Here is a 23,157-nt window from a genome sequence, read left to right as displayed (position 1 = left end):
AACAACTTTTTTTAACGAGAAAATTGATTGTAATATACAGTAAGTTTTGATAAACAGGGCACAGTGCCATTACAAGTGGGTATCAATAGGTTAACGCTTAGGGTTAATATTGCCGCGGCGTAGACTTCCTAAGTTATGGGAAAATAAATAATAACGTCAAGTTAAAATATAATTAAAATTTATTAAGTATTACTTCTCATCTGGTAACGGCGCAGATTTCTGACTTTTGCCAAAATAACTTGACAAAACTTTTTTTACTGCAAGGCCCTTCTTCGGAGAAGATTCTTCTTGATTAGTAGTTTTATTCCAATTTTCAACAAAGTTTTGGCGTCTAAACATTTTCCCTAAAGATTGCCATTTTTGCTCTGGACTAATGTCTTTTTCGACAAAATGTTCGTTGCTGCCCGAGGGTCGGTCTCCCTGAGAAAAGAAATTTATTAAGTAGGTAAGTAAATAATAAAATACTGATGTACCTACCTACTTACCTATATGCTGGACTGGGAGCGAATAAAATTATAGAACACGTTTGTCTTCCCGCGTAACTATGTCGTACAATAATCGACAGAGGGGTTGTGTCCTTTCTAGCATACTTAATGGTTAATTGTTATGGGCTGATCCCCTATCACCATAAAAATCCTCATGTCCATCTTAGGATTTCGTATCAAAAGTGGCTGAAATTGTCTTTGATATGGCTCTGCCCATCCCGTTAGGGATTACGGGCGTAAGTTTGTAGTTAATACTTATTAATGGATTGATAATTTGTTATGCCTACTGCTACTTACATCGTTAGATCTGGTAGAACGTAGTTGATTTCGAAAAAATCTTGATAAAGACTTTTTCCATGTCTTTGGGTTTTTATAGGAATTAAGTTCTAGGCTACCAGAACCATCTGCCGGTACTTTCCTATTTTTCTTCTTGCAGACTTTTTCCTCTTCTTTTTCGTTTGGAATTCCTTCGCCTTGAATGTTTTCAGGACATAACTTTTCGCGAACAGTCTCGCCTTCAATATTCTCAGGACATAACATTTCGATTTATATCAAAATACTATATTTATGAACTTTTCACATACATAAACGTATCAAAATTATTTCAAACAAGTCTCAAACATGTATTTTGACATTTCATAAACAAGTCAATTGTTCTAATTTAGGCGTATTATAATTTAAAATAAGAATTTATTATTTTTAATGGAAATGGAGGTTTTTGCAAAAATAAATGTTATAGCAATTAACTACTTATTTTTTTTAAAGTGTACTTTCCCGCGCATTTTACAAAAGTAGCGGGAAGAGAAGAGTTTTGTTAGGTCTTCGGAAAACAACCTGATTCTCGTAACAATTCGTTCGATTAGATTTAATAAAAGCAAAGGCTTAGAACTTCAGAGTGTTATTTTGTAACGATTAATTCAATGACTACCACACTTACGAGGACGTCACAGGTAAATAAATACCTATTAATTTAGACATAACTGAAATAACCTTAAATACTATTATTGAATTATTAAATACGTGGCCCGCCGCCAGTTGGTAAGCACCTATGTAATGTAACCTCCTTGACGACCCCTGAATAATGTACACGCCTACTTAGATAACTAGGTACATACTAGGTATACGGTCACGAGCATTAATATGTATACACTTTGGTACCATGTCACATTAACTTTTTTGACAAATTGAACTGTAAGTCTCATTAAATGTCAAATATGTTAGTGCGACAGAGTCCTAAAGTGGGTACATTATACTGCTCATGACTGTACATTATTATATGCCAGCTATGTAAATAATTTTTAGTAAGTAGTAGGTACTACTTTACCAGTCTTCAGGCGACTGACCCTATGAGATATTGGGACCCCGCATAGCTTATTATTATTTTTATCTGCAGTTTATAATGAGGAACTTTCCAGGCTACGTTCCCAGATAGAGCATACAGATAGAGCTGTACAGATTTGCTTTCGTATAACCTTCTAATTTCATGCAAGTTTTATTTTTAAATAATATAGGCTCGCGTTTGGCCACTATCTCACCTAATGGTAAGTGACGATGTGGTTTAGGGCGGATCACGCTTACCTACCAAATGCCTATTCACTCTAGCCTTGAAGGCTCTCAGATTATAACGATTTGAAAAAACTGACGAAGGCAGACAGTTCCAGTCCTTTGCTGTTCGCATCAAAGAAGGAAGAGGTAAGACGTTTAGTGCGGTTTGGTGGTATATCCACAACATAAGGATGAAATGCCTGCCGACGTTTAGTTGTCCGTAGATATAATGGAGTGGGTGGAATTAACTCGTGAAGTTCCTGCGCACACTCGCGAAGTGTATCCTATAAAAATGGCCTGTTTCATATTTGGTTTTGGGTATAAGTTTGGGTTTGGTTGGGATGACCCTTGTTATTACACCCAGGCTCAACACATCTTCCAAATTTCCAACCATTACTATTCTGAACAAAATAAAGAGAAACAATATAGGTACGTAGCAACATAATCTGATCCAAATATCAAGAAATACCCAATTAATTTTATATAAGCTTCTACATTATTTTTGAATAATTATGCTGAGTAATGAGAAAATAGGTAATTATCACGTATTTGTACAACGCCATCTGTATGTATATTGTTTTTGGTGAACGTATAGCATGGAAAGACCCTCATTATTAGTTATCTGTCTTCTTTTTTAATAAATAAATAAACTGTCTTCTGCCTGCGACTCTGCTCGCTTCCTTCTACGTTCGTGGGATTTGAGGTTAGGTACTTATTAAAAATGTATATAAGGCCGGAAAATGAAAACTGATATTAAAACTGTGTTTTTTATTAACGTACATTAATTATAAATCTTATTATGTAGGTAGGTAATCTGTTGTAGGTATAGATAACATTCTTATCTAAATTAAAAAGCCCCATTTGTTTGCTGTGCCCTAGCAGGGCGTCACATGTACGCATATTTTCTACAACACCTTGTAAAACTTTGTGACTTGCAATAAACTTCTATTCTAATATACAGGGTGGCCCAGAAGTTAACGTTCAGAATGAAAAAATAGAGGGACTCATTAGCTACCAGAAACACCCCTATGTATGTTCAGCGATTATTTACGGTTTAGGAGATGTGACCCATTTTGTGCCTTTTTCTAGATTTTCTACCTTACTTCAGAAATCATCATTTTGTCGCTATATCTTTCTTAATAATGTTTTTATTTAACTTCAAAACTATGCCTATTTTTTCATTTTGAACGTGAACTTCGGGCCACCCTTTATAAACGGTGAAACTGACTGACTGACATATCAACGCACACTTGAAATTTGGAAGGGACGTAGCTTAGGTTCCGTAGAGATGCACTAAGAAAGGAATTCCCGAAATTCCCACGGGAACGGGAATTAGCGGGAAAATGCTTTTGTATGAAAAATCTAAACCGCGTAAGATAGATGTTTTCAAATTAAGCATTTTTTAACCTTTCTCCCACACACACAAAGATATCTCGTTTATAACACGCCACGCGGACGGAGTCGCGGGCAATAGCGTATTTTATAATCTGACGTGAGCATAGACGATGCGATGGTCGCAGCTAAGTGCTTCACCTAAGTTCATTAGTACCTATTTTTACTTGTTTCTCCCACAGGCGCTGGCGGAGTGGACTAAAGTTTTCCCTCTACAAGTGACTGAAACTTATACGAGTTCTGTCACTTTTATAAAACAACTAACCACCGTCGCCGTGAGTACCATAACGTACTTGAAGAATGCGTTTCCCGAAGAAAACTACACCATCGATCAGTTCGGGGGGCTTAAAATTAGGGTTTTAAAGAACAAATGCGAAGATGAGCTAGCTCAGTTCCTCATCACGGCACTGACGCAAGCCTTCGAGGCGTTCGACAAAAAATATGTAAGTTTTAAAGGGGACAAGTACCTAGGTATGTAAGTAATTATAAAGTAGGTACCCACGTAATAATAAGTTATAATTTCTTTTTTCGATAAATTATACATACATAAAGGGACATGCGACAGCTTTCCGCTCGCTCGTATCGAGTGGGCGGGCCACAAGTCCACAACTCATTCGAAGAGGGTTTGCAGGTACACTTCATATTTCAGTCCGTCAGCTGCGGTCAAAAAGATTTTTTCGCTGTTTTTGTAAAAAAATGCAACGGAAGTAAGAGATTCCTCTTTTTGAGATTATGTATTTACTCCCAATAAATTGCACGTGCTATAAGAAACCACATAATTAGCTTTAGTAGGTAAATCAAAAACATCGGGAAATATTTTTTGGATTATTTTTCAAATCTAATTGGTAACTTTGGTTACCAATTAGATTTGCAATTAGATTTGCAATTAGGCAAAACGGTAAAAGGGTCGGGGAAAATAGTCATTTTGTAAGATGAGAAGGGAGATATCCACCTTGCTACCCAGCTTATTTCTAGGTTATGTGGTAAGTCGCCCTTTTAATATTTTTTGTACTTAGCTCGCCTGAATGGTTTCATGAGACTAGTCCAGTTTACTCCGATTTTTATTAAGAGGTGATTCGGTCCTAAAACGTTGTAAATGATATACTCTGACACCAAATTACCCTTTTTATTCTGCGTTTGGAGTAAACTGGCCCTAACTCATGCATGACAACACCATTCACAGGCGAGTAGACTCGCTCAAAAAATATAAAAAGAGGAAACTCGCCCGCAGCATATAATAAGGAATAATACTACGGGCCAGATATTCAGTAGGCTATTTGCCACCTAAGCTATGTTTTTATGAACTGGATATTTACTTTTTCCATTTTGACTTTTTTCACTTATTTTATCTACTGGACCACTGCGTCGCGTTTGTGGTCTACTCGAAATTATGTAGATCATGAAAATAAATGACATGCTTGCAAAAAATCAATCACCCCACCGCCAGAAAAACTACACATCCTTTATCTAAATGAAGATGTCGTTTTTTACCTCTTAGGTAATTGGTACTGGCTATAACTTTGTTTTTTATCCTAATTTCATAAATTTAACAGAAAAGACTTATCAGTATTTTAGTAATTACGCGTTTTAGGCCCTCTGTTCTTCTTGCCCTCAGCACCTACTCATTTTAGGCCTCCCGTTCGGGCAAAGCGGGTTTTTGGAACACCATTACTATGTAGGTACTCATTATACTTAATCTAAGTTCGCTGTAAAAATATAATTTCAGTACATGTTTATTTTTAAAGAAGTAAAATCATTACTTTTCGTCAAGGTACCCGTGTTAGACTTACTTCCCCTAGGCGTAAAACCGGCTAAGTGTGAGTTGTACACGCACTGTTCCGCATTGGATTCCGAACCGAATGACAAAAACTCACGGTACGGAACCCTCGTTGAGCACGTTCGACGCCCACTTAGACGCCGACACGTTGAAATTTTTTTTTGGCAGCTGCACCAGATCGCGCTGTGCTTCTACGCGGACAGCTGCGCGCTGGAGAACCTGCTGGAGTGCCACGTGTTCGAGTACGAGTACGGCGCGGCCGGCGCGGCGCTGCGCCTGCGCTCCAGCGGCGCCGGCCCCGCCCCCGCCGCCCCCGGCCCCGCCCCCGCCGGCCTCGACGAAGTGCGCGACCGCACGCTGCAGCTCATCAGGTCACCGACACTTGGCGCATAGGATCGCAGAATTACATAGGGTATCTACTGCAGTAAGTAGTAAAACGAGATGTGTCTTCCAGGGCGTGCATGGTGATGTTGTCGCACACGCAACTGCCGGAGACGTACGACGTCAGCCTGCGCCTGTACTACAATGATGGTAACTATAATAAATGAACTTGCGTGTCTAAAACTATTTAGCAAATAAATATTCTCAATTTTTAGACGGTTGTTTCACCTTACGATCACAGAGGACATGGAACCAAATCCTAATAAGTGCTTATACCTAATAATATAGCACAAATAGGTAGGTACTTAGGTAGGTAATCGGTGACGGGAGTCTAGTAGTGGTTTATTTTCTGAATTAACTCGAATTTATGTTTGGACCAAAAGTAAGTAACTGACAACATCATGATGAGGCAACCGACATATCATGAGAAATGTGTTTTCGGACGTTGTATCGCTCCTCCCTTACAGCGGCGCCGGCGGGCTACCAGGCGCCGGGCTTCGTGCCGGCGGGCGGCGCCGACCCCTCGCCGGGCGGCGCCGTGCGGCTGGGCTCGGTGCTCACGCCCTACCACCGGCTCACGCTGCGCGCCTACTGCCGCCAGCCCGACGACGCGCCGGACAGCGGAGCTGACAGCAGGGAGGCCATCGTGAGTACCTCCATCTACTTACGTATTCATTCCGTCAAGTACCTACTTAAACTTCCGACCGAGCAGCATTTCAGCAGCAGCAGTAGCAGCGAGCAGTTTATCTGGCCAATAATAGTTAATGTCATCTGACGCTAATCAACAATAAGGCACGTCAAAAAAAAAACAACATTTTATAGTTAGGTTCTTCCTCAGCCTCAGGTCATATATCATATCATTGGCCACAACATCTTGACAGATGATGGTAACAGTGTCTGTGTAGCTGTCACGTTTTTCTGCAGGATCTCTTGTCAAGCCAATAGCAGCACGGCACCTTTTGCCGCATTTCCCACAAATAAAACATGAGTAACAGTGGTGTGAAGGCGAAGCCTTTTCTGCTTCAGCTTGTCCAGCCAGGCTTCATCATGTCTTGACACTCCAGTAGACAAATCGTGGCGCCATTCTGATCACTTTATAGTTACTACGTACTCTACTCAGGTCTTTACGTCAGGACGTCCGAGTGGGTAGGATCATGAGTCGTAGTAAGTATGACAATTTAACTGGTGCTCGATCCTCAAGATGACACTTAATAAAAGTGTAGTAAAGCAATTAGGTCAAATTCATAGTACAATATATTTACCAATCATTACCATAGTTTGTCGTTGCATCGGAGTAATGGCGATCTTGACTTAAATTTTGACTAATTTTCAGGCCTCACAAAATCCACCGATAATAACACAAGCGCCGGATGATTGTCACGGTGAGCGATGAGTGAATATTTTTTTTAAACTTAAAAAGGTGTTCCTTATCTAGACAACAATACTAATATCTACGTTTATCGTGGCCGCAGAGCGCGCGGAGGAGGCGGGCCGCATCGAGTGCCCGTGCCGCCTGCGGGACGAGGACCCTAGCACGGCGCTGCTCACGTGTCGGTCAGTGCTCCCTGCGGCTAGAACGGAACCTACTTTCGTTCATCTAGTGAAATTGTGATCACAGAATTTTTATGGCGTGATTTTTCATGCTAAGTAGATCGAACATATTAAGACTGTTCCAATTTTAAATAACCTACACGGAACGCACGAGGTACCTAGCTAATGTTTTGTGTCGCGCAGGTTTTGCGGCACCCGCCAGCACGCGGCCTGCTACGGCGTGCTGCGGGCGGCGGGGGCGGGGGCGGCGGGGCTGGGGGCGGGGGCGGGGGCGGCGGGGGCGCACTGCTGCGTGCGCTGCGCGGGCGCGGGGCGCGGGGGCACGGACGCGGCGCTGGCCGCCGCCGACAACCAGGCCGTGCGTACGGGCCGCGGCCGCGGACCCATACATATAATGAACACGTTTATTTCCTTTCGGGTAGACAGGGACCGAGGAATTCCACTTACCCGCTACGATTCTGATTATTCGCTTCTTCCATTCTAATCAAAGTCTTCCTCTTGCAACTCTACCACTTTGTAAACGTTTCACACTTGTATTTTATCAGTCCGAATAGTGACGCTTTATCATGCACACGTGTACCGTTCCGTAAGCGGCGTGTTGTGTTGCAGTGCTACGCGGTGTTCCGTCGCGCGCTGGCGTGGCTGCACGGGCGGCGCCAGCCCGCCTCGGGCCGCGAGCTGGCCGCCCGCCTGCGGCTGGCGCCCGCCAGCGCGCGCAAGCTGCTGGCCGTGCTGCGCTCGCAGCGCGTGCTGCCCGCCGACCCGCCGCACGAGTGAGCGGCCGCTGGGACACATGCGCCCACCACATGCACTCACCACACGCGCCCACCACACGCCCCCACCACATGCACTCACCACACGCCCCCACCACATGCACTCACCACACGCGCCCACCACACGCCCCCACCACATGCACTCACCACACGCCCCCACCACATGCACTCACCACACGCGCCCACCACACGCCCCCACCACATGCACTCACCACACGCGCCCACCACACGCCCCCACCACATGCACTCACCACACGCCCCCACCACATGCACTCACCACACGCGCCCACCACACGCCCCCACCACATGCACTCACCACACGCGCCCACCACACGCCCCCACCACATGCACTCACCACACGCGCCCACCACACGCACTCTACCACACCTATAATTTACATCCGTAACACTTACCAATTATATATGTAATTGGCATTTACTTATTATATAAGCCTATTTTGTTCCCTAATAAAATGGAATAAAACAGTTAATACTTACATACATGCTTACTGTTACTTACACCCATAACGCATGCTATAACTTACATCCATAACACTCACTGTTATTTACATCCATAACATTATAACAGTGTTACGGATGTGAGTAGCATTAAGTGTTATGGGTATAAGCAACAGTAAGTATTATGGATGTAAGTAACAGTAAGTGTTATGTATATCTTTACCAGCCTCGACACACCCATCGAAATCAGCACGGAACACCTGATGTCGGTGATAAAGATATACTTCCGCTGGAGCGAGGAGGACGACATTCTGGAGCGACTGGTGGAGGAGTCTATCGCGTCACAAGAGGCCGTCAGTCAGCACGACCCCATCGGGGACGTGCTCAGTCCGCTAGAGAAAGTATCCTTGCAACACACGTCACAACTCGGTCGGGTTATACCGGCCGAGGTGAACAACAACGTCGTGGACGACGAGACGTTGCAGCAGTACCGCGCCGCCATGGAGCTGGCGGACGCCGCGCAGCGCCCGCCCGCCCGCAGGCGCCGGCCCGGGGACGCCGGCGTCAGGACCAAGAGGGTTAAAACCGCTCGCAAATAATCGACTATATGATTGGCGAACACTGTACAACTAGAAACGACGTATACCTACTTACTGTTAAATATAATTGTATATTGCAATGTCTAAACCTATCTAAGTCACTTATACTTACTACATAAGTGACTGCAATAGATTTTGGTAATTCTGTAAATAGTGGTGCACGTTGTATGTAACCTGAGGCATGAACGGTTTTAGACTCTGCTTTATCGGCAAATTAGTTACATTTATAGTTGTTAGAATATTATACTAGACTACCTGTCCTTCACAGTTCGGCAACACAAGAGTGATACGCCTCGCCCCGTTCGCTAGCATTTGCATAAAATAACATTTAAATTCCATTGTTTTAGTTCCGCTAATTCAGCTGTCGATTGCGTGAATGTTATTTTCGCTTAGTTAGTATAGTGGACTATATAATTCTTCTCGATTAATAAAAGTAATAATTGTAGTTAAGAAGTATTTTTATTTTCCTTCCGCTATGTGTAGTTCTTACATTACTTAATACTACCGCCAGAGGACCCGTAGTCCCCGAAGTTGGTGTAGACGCGGCCCCAGAGGCGCGGGTCCCCGCGCGGGTCGTCGGCCGCGTTGTTGGGCGCCAGCGCCGAGGCCCGCGCGCGCCGCAGCGCCGCCAGCAGCCGGCCCGCCGCCGCCGGCTGCCTGCGGGGGGAGGGGCTTAGTTGGGGCCAGCAACCGGCTGCCTGCGGGGGGAGGGGCTTAGTTGGGGCCAGCAGCCGGCTGCCTGCGGGGGGAGGGGCTTAGTTGGGGCCAGCAGCCGGCTGCCTGCGGGGGGAGGGGCTTAGTTGGGGCCAGCAGCCGGCTGCCTGTGGGGGGAGGGGCTTAGTTGGGGCCAGCAGCTGGCTGCCTGTGGGGGGAGGGGCTTAGTTGGGGCCAGCAGCCGGCTGCCTGCGGGGGGAGGGGCTTAGTTGGGGCCAGCAGCTGGCTGCCTGTGGGGGGAGGGGCTTAGTTGGGGCCAGCAGCCGGCTGCCTGCGGGGGGAGGGGCTTAGTTGGGGCCAGCAGCTGGCTGCCTGCGGGGGGAGGGGCTTAGTTGGGGCCAGCAGCCGGCTGCCTACGGGGGGAGGGGCTTAGTTGGGGCCAGCAGCTGCCTGCGGGGGGAGGGGCTTAGTTAGGGCCAGCAGCCGGCTGCCTGCGGGGGGAGGGGCTTAGTTGGGGCCAGCAGCTGGCTGCCTGTGGGGGGAGGGGCTTAGTTGGGGCCAGCAGCCGGCTGCCTGCGGGGGGAGGGGCTTAGTTAGGGCCAGCAGCCGGCTGCCTGCGGGGGGAGGGGCTTAGTTGGGGCCAGCAGCCTGCTGCCTGCGGGGGGAGGGGCTTAGTTCGGGCCAGCAGCCGGCTGCCTACGGGGGGAGGGGCTTAGTTGGGGCCAGCAGCCGGCTGCCTGCGGGGGGAGGGGCTTAGTTAGGGCCAGCAGCCGGCTGCCTGCGGGGGGAGGGGCTTAGTTGGGGCCAGCAGCTGGCTGCCTGTGGGGGGAGGGGCTTAGTTGGGGCCAGCAGCCGGCTGCCTGCGGGGGGAGGGGCTTAGTTGGGGCCAGCAGCCGGCTGCCTGCGGGGGGAGGGGCTTAGTTAGGGCCAGCAGCCGGCTGCCTGCGGGGGGAGGGGCTTAGTTGGGGCCAGCAGCCGGCCCGCCGCCGCCGCACATTATTATGTGCCATTATTATTACCTACATGGTAAGACGGTAAGAACTTAAACATACAAAATTAGTGTGATCAACTTACTCGTCAGCCAGATTCCTGAGTTCGCACGGATCTTCTTTGATATTGAATAGACATGGCGCACTCGAGGGCTGGCATTTTATTGGGGGTAAATCACTTTTACACGTTAATGTTGCTGCGTCTCTGTAAACATGGGTAACTTGAATGTTGGCGAACAGACTGATCAAGAATCTTTGTACGGAAACTTAAAAATGAGTTATAACTCGCACTACGCTGTTGCGGTCAACTATATAATAACCTTATCTTCGCTTCGTTAGATTGAGTGAGTTGAATGAGTTTTAGAGTACCTACATTTGTAGAGTTACCTATTTCAATAGCGTCCAATAATAAATAGGAACTTAATTTTGACAACAAGTACGTAGAAAATTCATCAGCATTTCGTCTCCATTATTATTGGACTATCGTGGTCTTGATTTTACAATGCCGTCTTCGTTGTAAATAATATTCATCTCACCGCATCTCGAGGTAGTGTTCCTGCGCCGGCATGAGCCCCAGGGCGGCGGCGGCGCGCGCGGCCTCGCTGTCGTACACAAGACTCACGTTGTAGGGCCGCTCGCGGCCCGCGGGCCCGTACCACCCGTCCCACGTGCCATTGTACGTCGTGCCTGTAGTGTGTTCGACACTCAGTTAACTCAGCTGTGGCTCAGTTGTGTTGGGATCAAATCGTCTACTTAGATTATATTTACCGTTGAGTAGTTTCCAATCGTCAACAGTGATTGCTGCGTTGCCGTAGTCATCGTCGATGTTGTGCAGCAGGCTGTGCCGCGCGGCCGGCCCGTCCTGCGCCAGCGCCGCCCACTGGTCCACGCCGTCTATATCTGCCAGCGCACTGAACAAAGGCACATTATCATTTTTTATTGGCTAGGCGAGAGGACAGAACGCCAACAAAAGCCGTCTCAGAATGGTAACCACGGAACGCGATAACGTCCGTGGGCACACCAGCGGCCCGGTGGTAATATGCGGTTGTCGCAACGGACCGGAAAGTTACGGATAAAGTGAAAGGTGAGGACCTGAAAGGATGGTGCAAAAAAGTTATATTTTGTGTAAATTTTAAGTCTGATGTCTTGAGTTGTTATTGTCTGTTCTTTTATAATAATTTGTTTCAAAACAGAAGTGGCCCATACCACACCCTGGACACTTCATACTTAAACAACCTCATTTACACAGACACTACACATTGACATTATCAACGCGCGCGAAGTTGGAGGGCTGCCAATTACAATACTTAATTTAACCGTCATTAGGTACTTACTTAGCTAGGTAGTACTACTCGCGCGCGAAAGATGTTTTTATAATAATCAGTTAATATTCATTTATTTACCACAAAAATCACGAACAAGAAATTTTGAATAATGAAGGTTCACAATATAAATAAACAGATTTTACGTTTGACTTAAAAATTCACTGAACTAATTGATTGCATTCGTAATATTTTTAGCACCAAGCCTAGGTTACATTTTATTGCAAGTTATTAGTTTTGATGTAAGTACAATCACAATGAAAATAAATATTTATAGGCGAGCCAGCGCGGGAATTTTTTGTAAGATTAAATATTCGAATCAGACAAAAGAACATCACATATAAACTAAAAGCAACAGTCCGCGCGCAGCCTTCACGATTCAAGTTTAAACTGTGTTCGAGGGGGGTGGAAAACCTATCTCAGACGCTGGTGGGGAGCGGAGAGTTGCCGTTCTATACGTAATATTATTCCTTATTCTATGCCTTACCCAAAAGCAGGGTGGCGCAGGCTAATTGGATCTTTAGATGGATTCTTATGAGATTATGAGAACAGATGGACAAATAGAATAGAAAATAAATTATTTTAGATATAATTAGGTATAGGTACATAGTTGGAGTGAACATAATAATTAAACCTTATTTCTATAACATGTGCCTACCTAACGTTTCCTCCAGCAAAGCTCAACATGGTCGGCAGCCAGTCCACTATGTGCATCTTCTGCATGGCGAGACGAGACCTGCTCTCTATCAGCGGACTCCAAACGAACGCGGCCCCTCGCACACCTCCTTCCCAGAGTGTGTTTTTAGTCTGAAATTGTAAAACAATAGGACCTGTGCTCAGTAGTGGGAAATGGTAGAATCCTTGGACGAGGTAGACACAGTAGCAATACAATAATAACATTAGACCAACATCACACTTAAATCTTAAACAAAATGCAAATTAAAAATAAAACAAAGTTGGTGACAAAATGGATGTATGATGGTTGTGGACGACCCCAATAAATGGACCTCACTCAGCACAAGCCGCGGCGTGAGTCGCTGAGAGTGGGTATAATGTAAGGTAGCGCACCCCCCTGAGCGGGTAGTTGGAGCCGGCGTTGTCGTTGAAGCCCTGCGGCACGCCGCCGTTGTCGGTGGTGAACACGACGAGCGCCCGGCGCAGCAGCCCCCGCCGCTGCAGCGCCGCCGTCACCCGCCCCACTGACTCGTCCAGCTTCGCCAACACGCCTACACATATATCACATCTATTTGTTACAATCGGTTCTACGGTAACCAAACAACTTTTTACCCACGACGGAACGGAGCAGGTATATGCGTTTAGGGTGAGAGATGTTTGTTTGTGTGTGCGTTTGTGCAAAAGTAATGTTCCCACCTATCTTCTAAACTAATGATCCGATTTTGATGCGGTTTTCAATAACGGGTTTGTGTTTGATGAGTTCATGTTATAGGACAGGTGTCATGGCTGTAACTCACTAGGGGGCGCCACAATATTAGTGCAAAACAATGTTGCAATACCTATAATCAAAACGAAATGTCCGATTACAATTCTGTTTTCAGCAATATGTACGTGGTAGCTTAATGCATGTTCCCAAATAATAAAAATTACGTCTTTAACTCACTAGAGGGCGCTACAATATTAGTGAAAAATAGTATTGCAATAATATTAAAACGAATTGTCCAATTTCAATGCGGTTTTCAGCAATGGGTTCGTAGTTGATTGGTGCATGGTCTAAGATAAGTCTTATGATATTAACTCACTATGGGGAGCTGCTGTATTAGTATGAAATGTTTATATTGCAATATTATTAAAATTAAAACGTATTGTCTGATAGTGTTTTAGGGAGTTTTAGCCAGAATTACTTAGGAACTGTTTCCGCCTTCACCGCATGGAGGTACTCCCAGCTTATATCATCATTGAATTCAGAGTTCAAACACAAATATTATGGTCTCAAGAGTATTGACACCAATTCTGAACAAAAACCAACAGAAAGCAACTGTATAATATTTAATAAGGAACTTAATGTTATGTGGTAAGATGAATCACACTTACTGTTTTGCGAGATCTTACCTACACATTGGCCCCGATTCCTGGAGACACCGTCTAATTTTATTTTAAGTTATATCTGTCATTTTCATATCCGTCGAAAAGGAAAGGGACGGATGATTCACAGCTAGTGTTGGGTTCTTACCCGGAAAATTCCCGCGATTTGGGAATTTTCCCAATTCTGAGGGAAAAAACCCGAAAAATTCCCATTTCAAGGGAAAATATTTTTTATCGCATATATTTGTATTAAAAGTAAGGATTTCCAACAAAGACCATTTAAATATAATGTATGCCTACTTATGCCCAATTTATCTTCTGTCGTAGTGTCGTATGAACTCTTAAAAAACTTAAAAGAGATCATCGGATTTCGGCCCAGAAGTCAAAGTGCCGGCCAAAAAATAATTTTGCTTTATTCCGTTAGATCTTATCCATATGAGCATTTATTACTATGGCACCAAAGCTGTAGGGTCAATATCTTCGGTTTTATTCGATTTTAAAAAACTGTATTTTTCATACATTTTTGGTGAAAATGTAAAGTGCCGGCCATGAAACAATATTTGTATATCCCGTTAAAACTTATCCATTTGGCCATTTATTATTAGGGTACCAAACGTCTATGACCATTATTTTGACTTTTGTTGGACTTTACGTTATAGTTTCTGTGTGAAAAGTGCCGGTCAGCAAAAAACACATGTCAAAGCTATCGAGAAGATACCTGTAAACATTATTCACTATGACAAAAACGTGTATGACCATTAATTAGTTTGGCTTTTGTTGGATTTAAAAAAAACTTGATTTTTGATTCATTTTGTATAAAAATAAAATATAACAGGCGCGTTATTTAAAGGATCGTCAGAATGTTTATTACTATGGCATTAAACGACTATGACCAATATTTTGAACTTAATTCGATTTTTCAAAAATCAAAAAAAAGTTTTATCTAGTGATAATGGAACTATATTGCTAAAGGCGTAATATGGTGGTCGTCTTTTGAAAAATAGGTTTGCGTTTGACCACTACTTTACCTGATGGTGATACACGCTTAAGAAACTACTTTTTTAAAGAAAAGTGTATACAAGGAATAAACAGTGGGGTGATAGAGGTACCTACTATGTTATCGGCCGAGTAGCACCAGGATATTGTGATAGGCATACTTGCAAAGTACAACTACCCGACTCCTGTTTTCCCTAACAGATACTTCAGACGTCATGCCAATATACGAGTTTCGTCACTAGATGGCAAGCTTATCTTTGGAGGGTGGTAACCATTTACGGTCAAGGTGAATCAATACCATAATTCAACCTAAACTTAGGCCGTAACGTTGAGTCGAATGCAAAAACTACAGCCAACGTCATATCTAAAATCAGATAGTATTAATATAGAAGTTCACCTAACAACACACAAAACAAAAACACAAAGTATTTATCTGACTAATAACTAGCCATTGGGAAAGCTCTACTTGTTGTCATTGTTAAAATGTATAAAAAAAAGTTTTTTTAAAAAGTCCAATAAAAGCCAAAGTCGACATTTGGTAGTATAGTAAAAATACGTCGTTCAAGTCGTTTACCAAAAGATTTGACTTATTTTGTTTCGCTGGCTGACATTTTCCCATTTGAACCAAAACGGAAAGAGAGACGAATAAAAAGTCAAGATAACGGTCAAAAATGTTTTGCGCCAGATTATTAAATGTTCTAAAGGTCCTTTGTAATCCGCCGTACCGCATTTTTTACCCAAAGCACTTTATTTTCATACAAAATAAATAAGAAACAAAATTTTTAAAATACACTAAAAGCCAAACTAATGGTCATACAAGTTTGGCGCTATAGAAAAAAATGTTAACAGACATCTACTCGATACTCTCAACATGATATTTTTGCTGGTCGGCATTTTTCATATTTAAACTAAAACGTAAATTCCAAAAATAATGTCAAAATAATGGTCATAGATGTTTGGTGTTATTAAAAAATATTGAGAAGCAACTATTAGACAGATTCGACGTATTTTTTTCGATGGCCGGCATTTTAACATATTAACCAAAACTGAAAGTCCAAATAATGGTCATAGAAGTTTGGCGCCATACTAATAAATGTTCTAATGGTCCTTTGTAATACGCCTGTATACCTTTTTTTCCCAACGGACATAATATTATTTTTTACAAAATGTATGAAAAGTCGAGATTTTTAAAAACCAATTAAAGCCAAACTAATGGTCATACACGTCTGGTGTTATAGTAAAAAATGTTCAGAACAATCTACTCGAAAGGTTTGACACATTTTTTTTCTCTGACCGGCACTTTCAAATTTGGGCCGGCCAAAGTATGGAAAGCCGATGATCTCCTTTGTAATATATTTTGAATGAAATGTTCGATTTTAATAATTCCATGCAAAGATATCTACATATTATAGGATATATAGAATGCTTTTGGCACGAGAGAATGTCATCATTGAGGAGCAACATGGTTTTGTGCAAGAAATTGGGAGGCACGAATACCTACAGATATTATTTACTTGGACTATGAAAAAGCTTTTAATCGAGTTCCTGTCACACGATTGATTGCTAAATTAGAGCCCTTTGGAATCAGAGGCAATGTCGTGAAGTGGATTGAAGACTTCCTGTCAAATCGCACATTCTCTGTGCGCATCGGAGAATCATACTCTGTTCCCAGAAAAGTCCTCAGCGGTGTGCCGCAGGGATCGGTGTTAGGACCTATTTTATTCAGTATCTACCTTACATATCTTAAACATGGTATCATGTCTGATATATCACTCTTTGCAGATGACACGAAAATAACGGGGAATCCACTTATTAGCCATAATATAATCCAAGATGATCTTGATAGAGTAATTGCTTGGACCCGAGATTGGCTAATCACATTAAACGTAGACAAATGCACTGTGTTGCATGTTGGCAGTAACCACCCCACGTTGAATTACACCATTGACTCAAAACCTCTCGAGTGTGTTAAAAAACAAAAGGACCTTGGCATAACGATAACACATAATCTAAAGTGGGACGAACACATTATTGGAATCACTAAGAAGGATAACTCGCTTTTATACATAATTAGAAAAGCTTTTTATCATATAGATACGGAATTGTTTCTTAGGCTTTACAAAACTTACTTACGTCAGACCGCTGTTAGAACATGGGTTTCAAATATGGAGACTTTACTATCGGAAGGACATTGCACTACTAGAGAGAGTCCAAAGAAGAGCAACAAAGATGGTGACAGTACTGGCTGGCCGGAGTGGACCTTAGCGGGGGCCGCAGGACTCTCACCTCTGGCTTGCCTTCATTGGCCAGCCAGAGTGGGGCGTTAGAGCTATACGCTCGCAGGGTGGAAGTGAAAGATGCATAAGTCGCGAGTTGGTAAGGCGGATAAACCGCCTCGCAGAAAGCGGTGTACACCTCTTGACACCCTGAGATGCTCACAACCATGTTGCTGTCTTGCCGTCCAGTCGCGTCGGCTAGATAGGTGGCCCAACCAGTGAGTGACGAGTCACCGCCTGCCCAATGTATCTCTGTTATTAACATTGGTCGAGCAGGCGCAGTAGCCCCAGTATATAGGTTCACTAACCCCCAACCCAATAGCCCAATTCCTTTTGTTCCCATAATCTGCAATAGTCCTACACGAACCAGGGATTGTCTTTGGGTGCACTCCCAAAGTGCATACAGGGATAATCGCCGGTTGGTGTCACAACACATTTAGAGTAAATTGTCTTAAGGGGCCTCTACGTGTTGGCTTCGGCCCCACGCACGCCTTCCAAAAGTCCAGGACTCCATGACAGACCCGACCCGAGACATGGAAACGACATACAAATAATAATAAGATTAAAAATAATTAAATAAAAAATATTTTCCCATGATTCGGGAATTTTTCAGGTGTTTATTTTATTTTCCCATATTTTCCCGATATTTTTTCTTTCCCACCCAATTTTTTCTTTCCCTGCCCATCACTATTCACAGCTCTTAATTTTAGGAAGAATGAGTAAATGAACGTGTCGGGTTATTGACTGATGTAAAATTTTTAGACGGTTGGTTTAGATTTGTGCTTAAAATTGACGTGTGTTCCATAAATTTTATGCTTGTCGATTACCCGTCCCTTTCCTTTTCGGCGGATAAGAAAATGACAGATATAACTTAAAATAAAATTAGATGGTATTTACAGGAATTAGCACCATTATATGTATAGATTATTATAATTCGTATATGATCTCTAAAAAGTCTGAAATAAAATTAAGCAAAATTAAACATTTTGAAAAAAACCCACGACGGTAAAAATCTCATCGAAAAAGAATAAAATAACTCAAAACCCCCGACTTAACCCAATTATTATGTAACGAAATATTATAATAGACTTAAAATACTTTCTAAAAAAGATTTGATATCTCGAGAAATCAGTAATAGATATAATTTTACCATAATACATAACCGAGGAATATCCGTCGGGGGCTGCCATTAACCCAGCTAAAGTTTTTCTAGTGACGTGAATACAACTATTGAAGTAAGTATTGTATTGTAGATGTTTAACGACGACATAAAATACCTACACTTATGAGTATGATTAAATTTTTGTTGAAATTTCATATAGAAAAGGCAGCCCCCGATGGATATTCCTCGGTTATGTATTATGGTAAAATTATATCTATTACTGATTTCTCGAGATATCAAATCTTTTTAGAAAGTATTTTTAAGTCTATTATAATATTTCTTTACATAATAATTGGGTTAAGTCGGGGGTTTTGAGTTATTTTATTCTTTTTCGATGAGATTTTTACCGTCGTGGGTTTTTTCAAAATTTTTAATTTTGCTTAATTTTTTTTCTGTATTTAATGATAAACACTCTGACCGCAGCAATAGTTAGCGTCTCTTTATTTAAGAGAATACCAGTTGACCCCGCTATTTCGAAAGTTTCGCAGAGTAAACGCAATTTTGAAGAGTGTGTCGCTGATAAGTAGAACCGTAAGTAAAATGTAACAGTTAATTACTTGTAACTTTCGAAAGGACGACACCTGCAAAGATGATTTGGAACGTGGCCAAAATCGGAACTAACGCAATGGTTTCATAGTCGGTCGAAGGGAACACGATGTTTTCCTAGGAAACGTCATTTTATGGCTATTTTTGAGGTTGAGCACCCCAGCGCCCTGCGGTCCAATTTATCCAAATGCCACAAGACCCTTGTCTTTTTATAGGTAAGATTGACAATGAGCAAAGAGGCTGTGTACCGGCAAACCGCTGCCGTCGAGGGTCGCTGATGTTCCGGAAGGAGTCTACGGTGTCGTCGGGCGCGCGGATGGGCTGGTTGGGGTTGCCCGAGTGCACGGCCGAGTGTGCCACCATCAGGAACAGCGGGCAGCTCGCGTTGTGAGCCTCGATCACCTGCCAATACCACGCCACTCACAGTTTACGTAACGAATCCTCGGTACAAATTGAAAGATCGATTTGAATTTTCAGCCTTCGCATAGGTAACTAGTTACGTTATAAAATATTAGGTAAGTACTTACCAAGTAGCTACTTACAAAAAACACTCGTAGTGTATCTACCTACCTAAAAGTATAATACATAGATACTAGGTATATCGGGTCATACCTTAATGGCTTCATCGGTGTAGACATCGGTAACGTATCTTCCAAATAAATCGTAGGCATTAGAGAATCCTGCCAAGATAATACAGTACAAGTATAGTTAGGTACTCACAAATAAGCTTCAAAAACCAAAGCAACAAAGATAATTTAGAAAAAAGATTTTACATGTTGCAATAAATTAAAACATAATCGCATAGGTAACATAATATACTTAAAATATGATATAATCTTGTACCCAGTGGATATATAAACTAGTGTGCACCTCGCCTGAAGTCGTGCCCCCACGTGTCGTGCTCCATGTTGGTGTGGTCGTACATGTCGATCTTGCCCGTCCAGAACCCTAGGTGCGAGTCGAACCTACAACAAGGACGCAACTACACTTGTTGCATTTCTGTCAGCTGGTTAAAATCCAGAACCTAAACAAATTCCGGAAAACTAGTGCTTGCAAAAACTTACCCTCTGTTCAAGGGTAAATATTCCCTCTTGAAATGTCCGAGATGCCACTTGCCGACTAGGTGCGTCTTGTAGCCCAGCTCCTTCAGATATTGCGGCAGGATTTTCTCAGACAGCGGCAGACCGCGGGGTTCCATACCGTATATTACACTATGCTGCATACCTGACAGACAAGATTAGAAGTAGGTAGGTACCTACCGGTAATTAGAAGTATTTTTGTGTGACACGTGTGTATGGGAGTATAGTTACCGGTGTGTATGGGGTATTTGCCGGTCATGAGCGCGGCCCGCGAGGGCGTGCACACGGGGGCCACGTAGTAGCGCTGCAGCGGCCGGCCCGACGCCGCCAGGGCGTCCAAGTTGGGGGTCGGGATGTGGCTCATGCCGTGGAAGCCCACGTCGTTCCATCCCTGTACATTTACAACATTACGTTTTCTGATTAGACACGTAGACAGTTTGTGAGCTGTCAGCAAAATGTTTGCCAAGCTACTTTAGTGAAAGAGTGGAGACGTGTACCCAACTGTGGGTATGAGTTGATAGACCTACTTTACTTAGAAATTCAAATGGCTTGTTGTGGCAAAAATGTAGATATCAACATTCGGAAATATACAGGGTGGCCCAGAAGTTCACGTTCAAAATGAAAAATTGGATAGAGGGACTCATTAGCTACCAGAAACACCCCCATGTATGTTCAGCGATTATTTATGGTTTAGGAGATATGTCCCATTTTGTATTTTTTTCTAGATTTTCTACTTTACTTAAAAAATAATATTTTTGTCGCTATCCCTTTCTTAATAATTATTTTATTTTACTTTATAACTATGCCTAAGGATGTGTACCGCTAGGTGAAAAAAGAAAAACAGTTAAATCAAATATAAAAAAAAGTTATTGGAAGTCAAACTGAGAATTCGACCAAAATTATTACACTTGTTAAAATTTCGTCGAAGAATAATAAACACATGAGATTGTCATGGACCCTGAAAGTATTTCTAAAAACTGCTCCATTTAATAGGCTTTTAGAAACATCCAAAAAACGTACCCTTAATACGGGCAAAAAACTAAGTAATTAGCTCTCTAAGATTGCAAGACAGACAGATTTTATATTAGCACCAACAGTGTTTGGGGATAACTTTTTCCTTGAAATCATCCATCACCTTCATTAAAATACGTATACCAAAAGTGACTGCAAGTTTGTCTTCGGATTGTTGCTATGTGTACCATGTTAGCTTTTCTTAGTTTTTCTTTTTTCACCTAGCGGTACATATCTTTAGCCATAGTTATGAAGTAAAATAAAAGAATTATTAAATATTTCTGTATTTTGTTAATTTATTACACGGGCATCAATATATATTTAGGTATCGTGATGAGAGTAAAGTATACAGACATACATAAGTAAACAAAATGTAAGTCCGGCTCGAGTCACGAATACAATTAGTTATTCCAAATACTTTTTTATACCAATTGTATAGATACCTACTTTTGTGTTAATTTATTACCTACTTACTTATGTTATTAATGGGCGGTCCAACATTGATTACCCTGCCTTGTGATTTTTCAAGATTATGTTAGTTACTTTTTCAATATGTACACTTCGATCAATCTAGTATCTTTATAGAATTGTAGATTCAAATAATTAATCTATGTTTTAATTCCATATTAATTTACTTTCCATATAAGTATCCTACCTACTAACTTACAAAATGTAACGACAGGTCGATCAGGACATGAAGCAATGCATGCAACCTGTGTGTGAAACAGTTTATTACTCGTCTGGTTTATGATTTGCTTGTTTTGTTGACATATATTGACTCATGATTTTATTTAATTTATACCTACTTTGTTGTGAGACCAGATAACGAAAATAACAGCAGTGGTGATAGTGCCAACTACCTACCTACTCATTACTAGGTACTTGTGCATTTAAATATATTGTTATTCATCAATCAGCCCGCAGCATCCCACTGCTGTGTATACGCCTCTTCCATTATGTTTAATCAATCATTTCCAATCGTGCGCTAACCTCATCCACAATTTTCCGGTCTTCTGTAACGATGGTAAACAAGGAGTTACGTCAACAGGTACCAAAAGTCACTGTGTGTTATTGGTGTTAGCGGTTGTCTATCATAGAAAATATTACACAGGTGTTTAAGAATACATCAAGCTGCAGCTTATATTATGTAGGTAGGTACCTACTTAGTATGAAATAAATCTTAGTCACATAACTCACGTAGATGGTTCAATGAGTTTATATATCAAGTATATTCGCAAACAACGATGTCATTTGTATAGGTAAATACTTAAGTACCTAATTTTTTTTAATCAATTTATTATTGACTCGTTTTCAAATGAGTTACTGCACTTCTGACTATCCCAGTTTGGGATACAGTCGAGAGCTTATAGGTATTATTATCCACATCCATATCTCGGCACTATTATTAATAGTAACATAATTATAAAAGTATATTAAATAAAATAACAAGGAAAATAAAACTTTTCACTCTCACTGGTACCTACAACTTTTACGTACTTATAATTAGTTACTCCATGGTACTTAGGTACTACGAATTCCATTTACGGGAATTCATAATGGTGTTCCAGAGGTATGATTTAGTATATTAGATTGGATGTTGCTAGTCCTACATGATTGACTCACCAGGTCGTCGGCCACGATGAGCACGATGTGCGGCCGGGTCACCGCCACCGCCACCTCCACCACCATCACCACCACCGCCGCGCGCCACATCTCACGTAGTAGTGCGCCTCACGCGGCGGTCACACACGGGCGCGGGTCACCATTGGAACCACTACAATTACACTTGCCTACTATAATAAAAATACTCAACGCTGCGCACGCAATATATTAACACAGAAACGCGGGTTATCGCCCGCAAGCGGTCGCACGCGTCAACCGGTTGGATCTCTAACAGTATGCAGATAAGATTCATATTGGAGGCGTTAGACAAACCACCGTCAGCAGTTAGTGTTTATCGTGTGTGTGTCACACAATTTGCTCCGGGCCGATCGGCGCGTTCGGGATATGGCAACAACAATCAGTCAGACAACCACTAGATGTTCTGATAACGTGTTTATTATGAATCGTACTGAAACAAAAGATTTTTCCTTCCTATAGGAAGGTAGGTGAAACGGAAAG

At 42.4% G+C, this 23,157-nt stretch overlaps 2 protein-coding genes and 1 long non-coding RNA gene across 15 annotated transcripts; 1 reads left to right on the top strand and 2 right to left on the bottom strand.

Moving 5' to 3' along the window:
* Window positions 1–329: 329 nt before the first annotated feature.
* LOC126382370 (arylsulfatase I) lies at window positions 330–22,930 on the bottom strand. 13 transcript variants are annotated; one of them, XM_050032191.1, is made up of 13 exons: window positions 22,660–22,930; window positions 22,027–22,049; window positions 20,257–20,416; window positions 20,011–20,170; window positions 19,817–19,911; window positions 19,559–19,626; window positions 19,195–19,348; window positions 12,995–13,152; window positions 12,585–12,733; window positions 11,373–11,515; window positions 11,141–11,291; window positions 10,690–10,809; window positions 9,402–9,618 (listed from the first exon to the last, which is right to left on the bottom strand). In XM_050032191.1, the coding sequence occupies exons 3-13, from the start codon at window positions 20,387–20,389 to the stop codon at window positions 9,453–9,455; spliced, it is 1,497 nt and encodes a 498-aa protein (XP_049888148.1). In that variant the 5' UTR covers window positions 20,390–20,416; window positions 22,027–22,049; window positions 22,660–22,930; the 3' UTR covers window positions 9,402–9,452. The 13 variants fall into 13 exon arrangements, with proteins under 13 accessions (XP_049888147.1, XP_049888148.1, XP_049888146.1 ...); XM_050032190.1 differs by lacking the exons at window positions 9,402–9,618; window positions 22,027–22,049 and adding an exon at window positions 330–420 and having other exon boundaries at window positions 22,660–22,928; XM_050032189.1 differs by lacking the exon at window positions 22,027–22,049.
* On the top strand, window positions 3,448–9,339 carry LOC126366162 (uncharacterized). Its single transcript, XM_050009113.1, has 9 exons — window positions 3,448–3,865; window positions 5,368–5,570; window positions 5,654–5,730; window positions 6,048–6,226; window positions 6,914–6,962; window positions 7,053–7,134; window positions 7,315–7,378; window positions 7,741–7,904; window positions 8,589–9,339. The coding sequence occupies exons 1-9, from the start codon at window positions 3,536–3,538 to the stop codon at window positions 8,959–8,961; spliced, it is 1,521 nt and encodes a 506-aa protein (XP_049865070.1). The 5' UTR covers window positions 3,448–3,535; the 3' UTR covers window positions 8,962–9,339.
* On the bottom strand, window positions 16,509–16,891 carry LOC126382437 (uncharacterized). Its single transcript, XR_007569061.1, has 2 exons — window positions 16,676–16,891; window positions 16,509–16,600 (listed from the first exon to the last, which is right to left on the bottom strand). It is a non-coding gene; the product is annotated as an uncharacterized LOC126382437 (long non-coding RNA).
* Window positions 22,931–23,157: the final 227 nt, after the last annotated feature.

Source organism: Pectinophora gossypiella, chromosome 4 (genome assembly GCF_024362695.1).
Source record: "Pectinophora gossypiella chromosome 4, ilPecGoss1.1, whole genome shotgun sequence".
In the NCBI taxonomy this organism is placed as follows: domain Eukaryota; kingdom Metazoa; phylum Arthropoda; class Insecta; order Lepidoptera; family Gelechiidae; genus Pectinophora; species Pectinophora gossypiella.
This window is presented reverse-complemented; position numbering and strand designations above follow the sequence as displayed.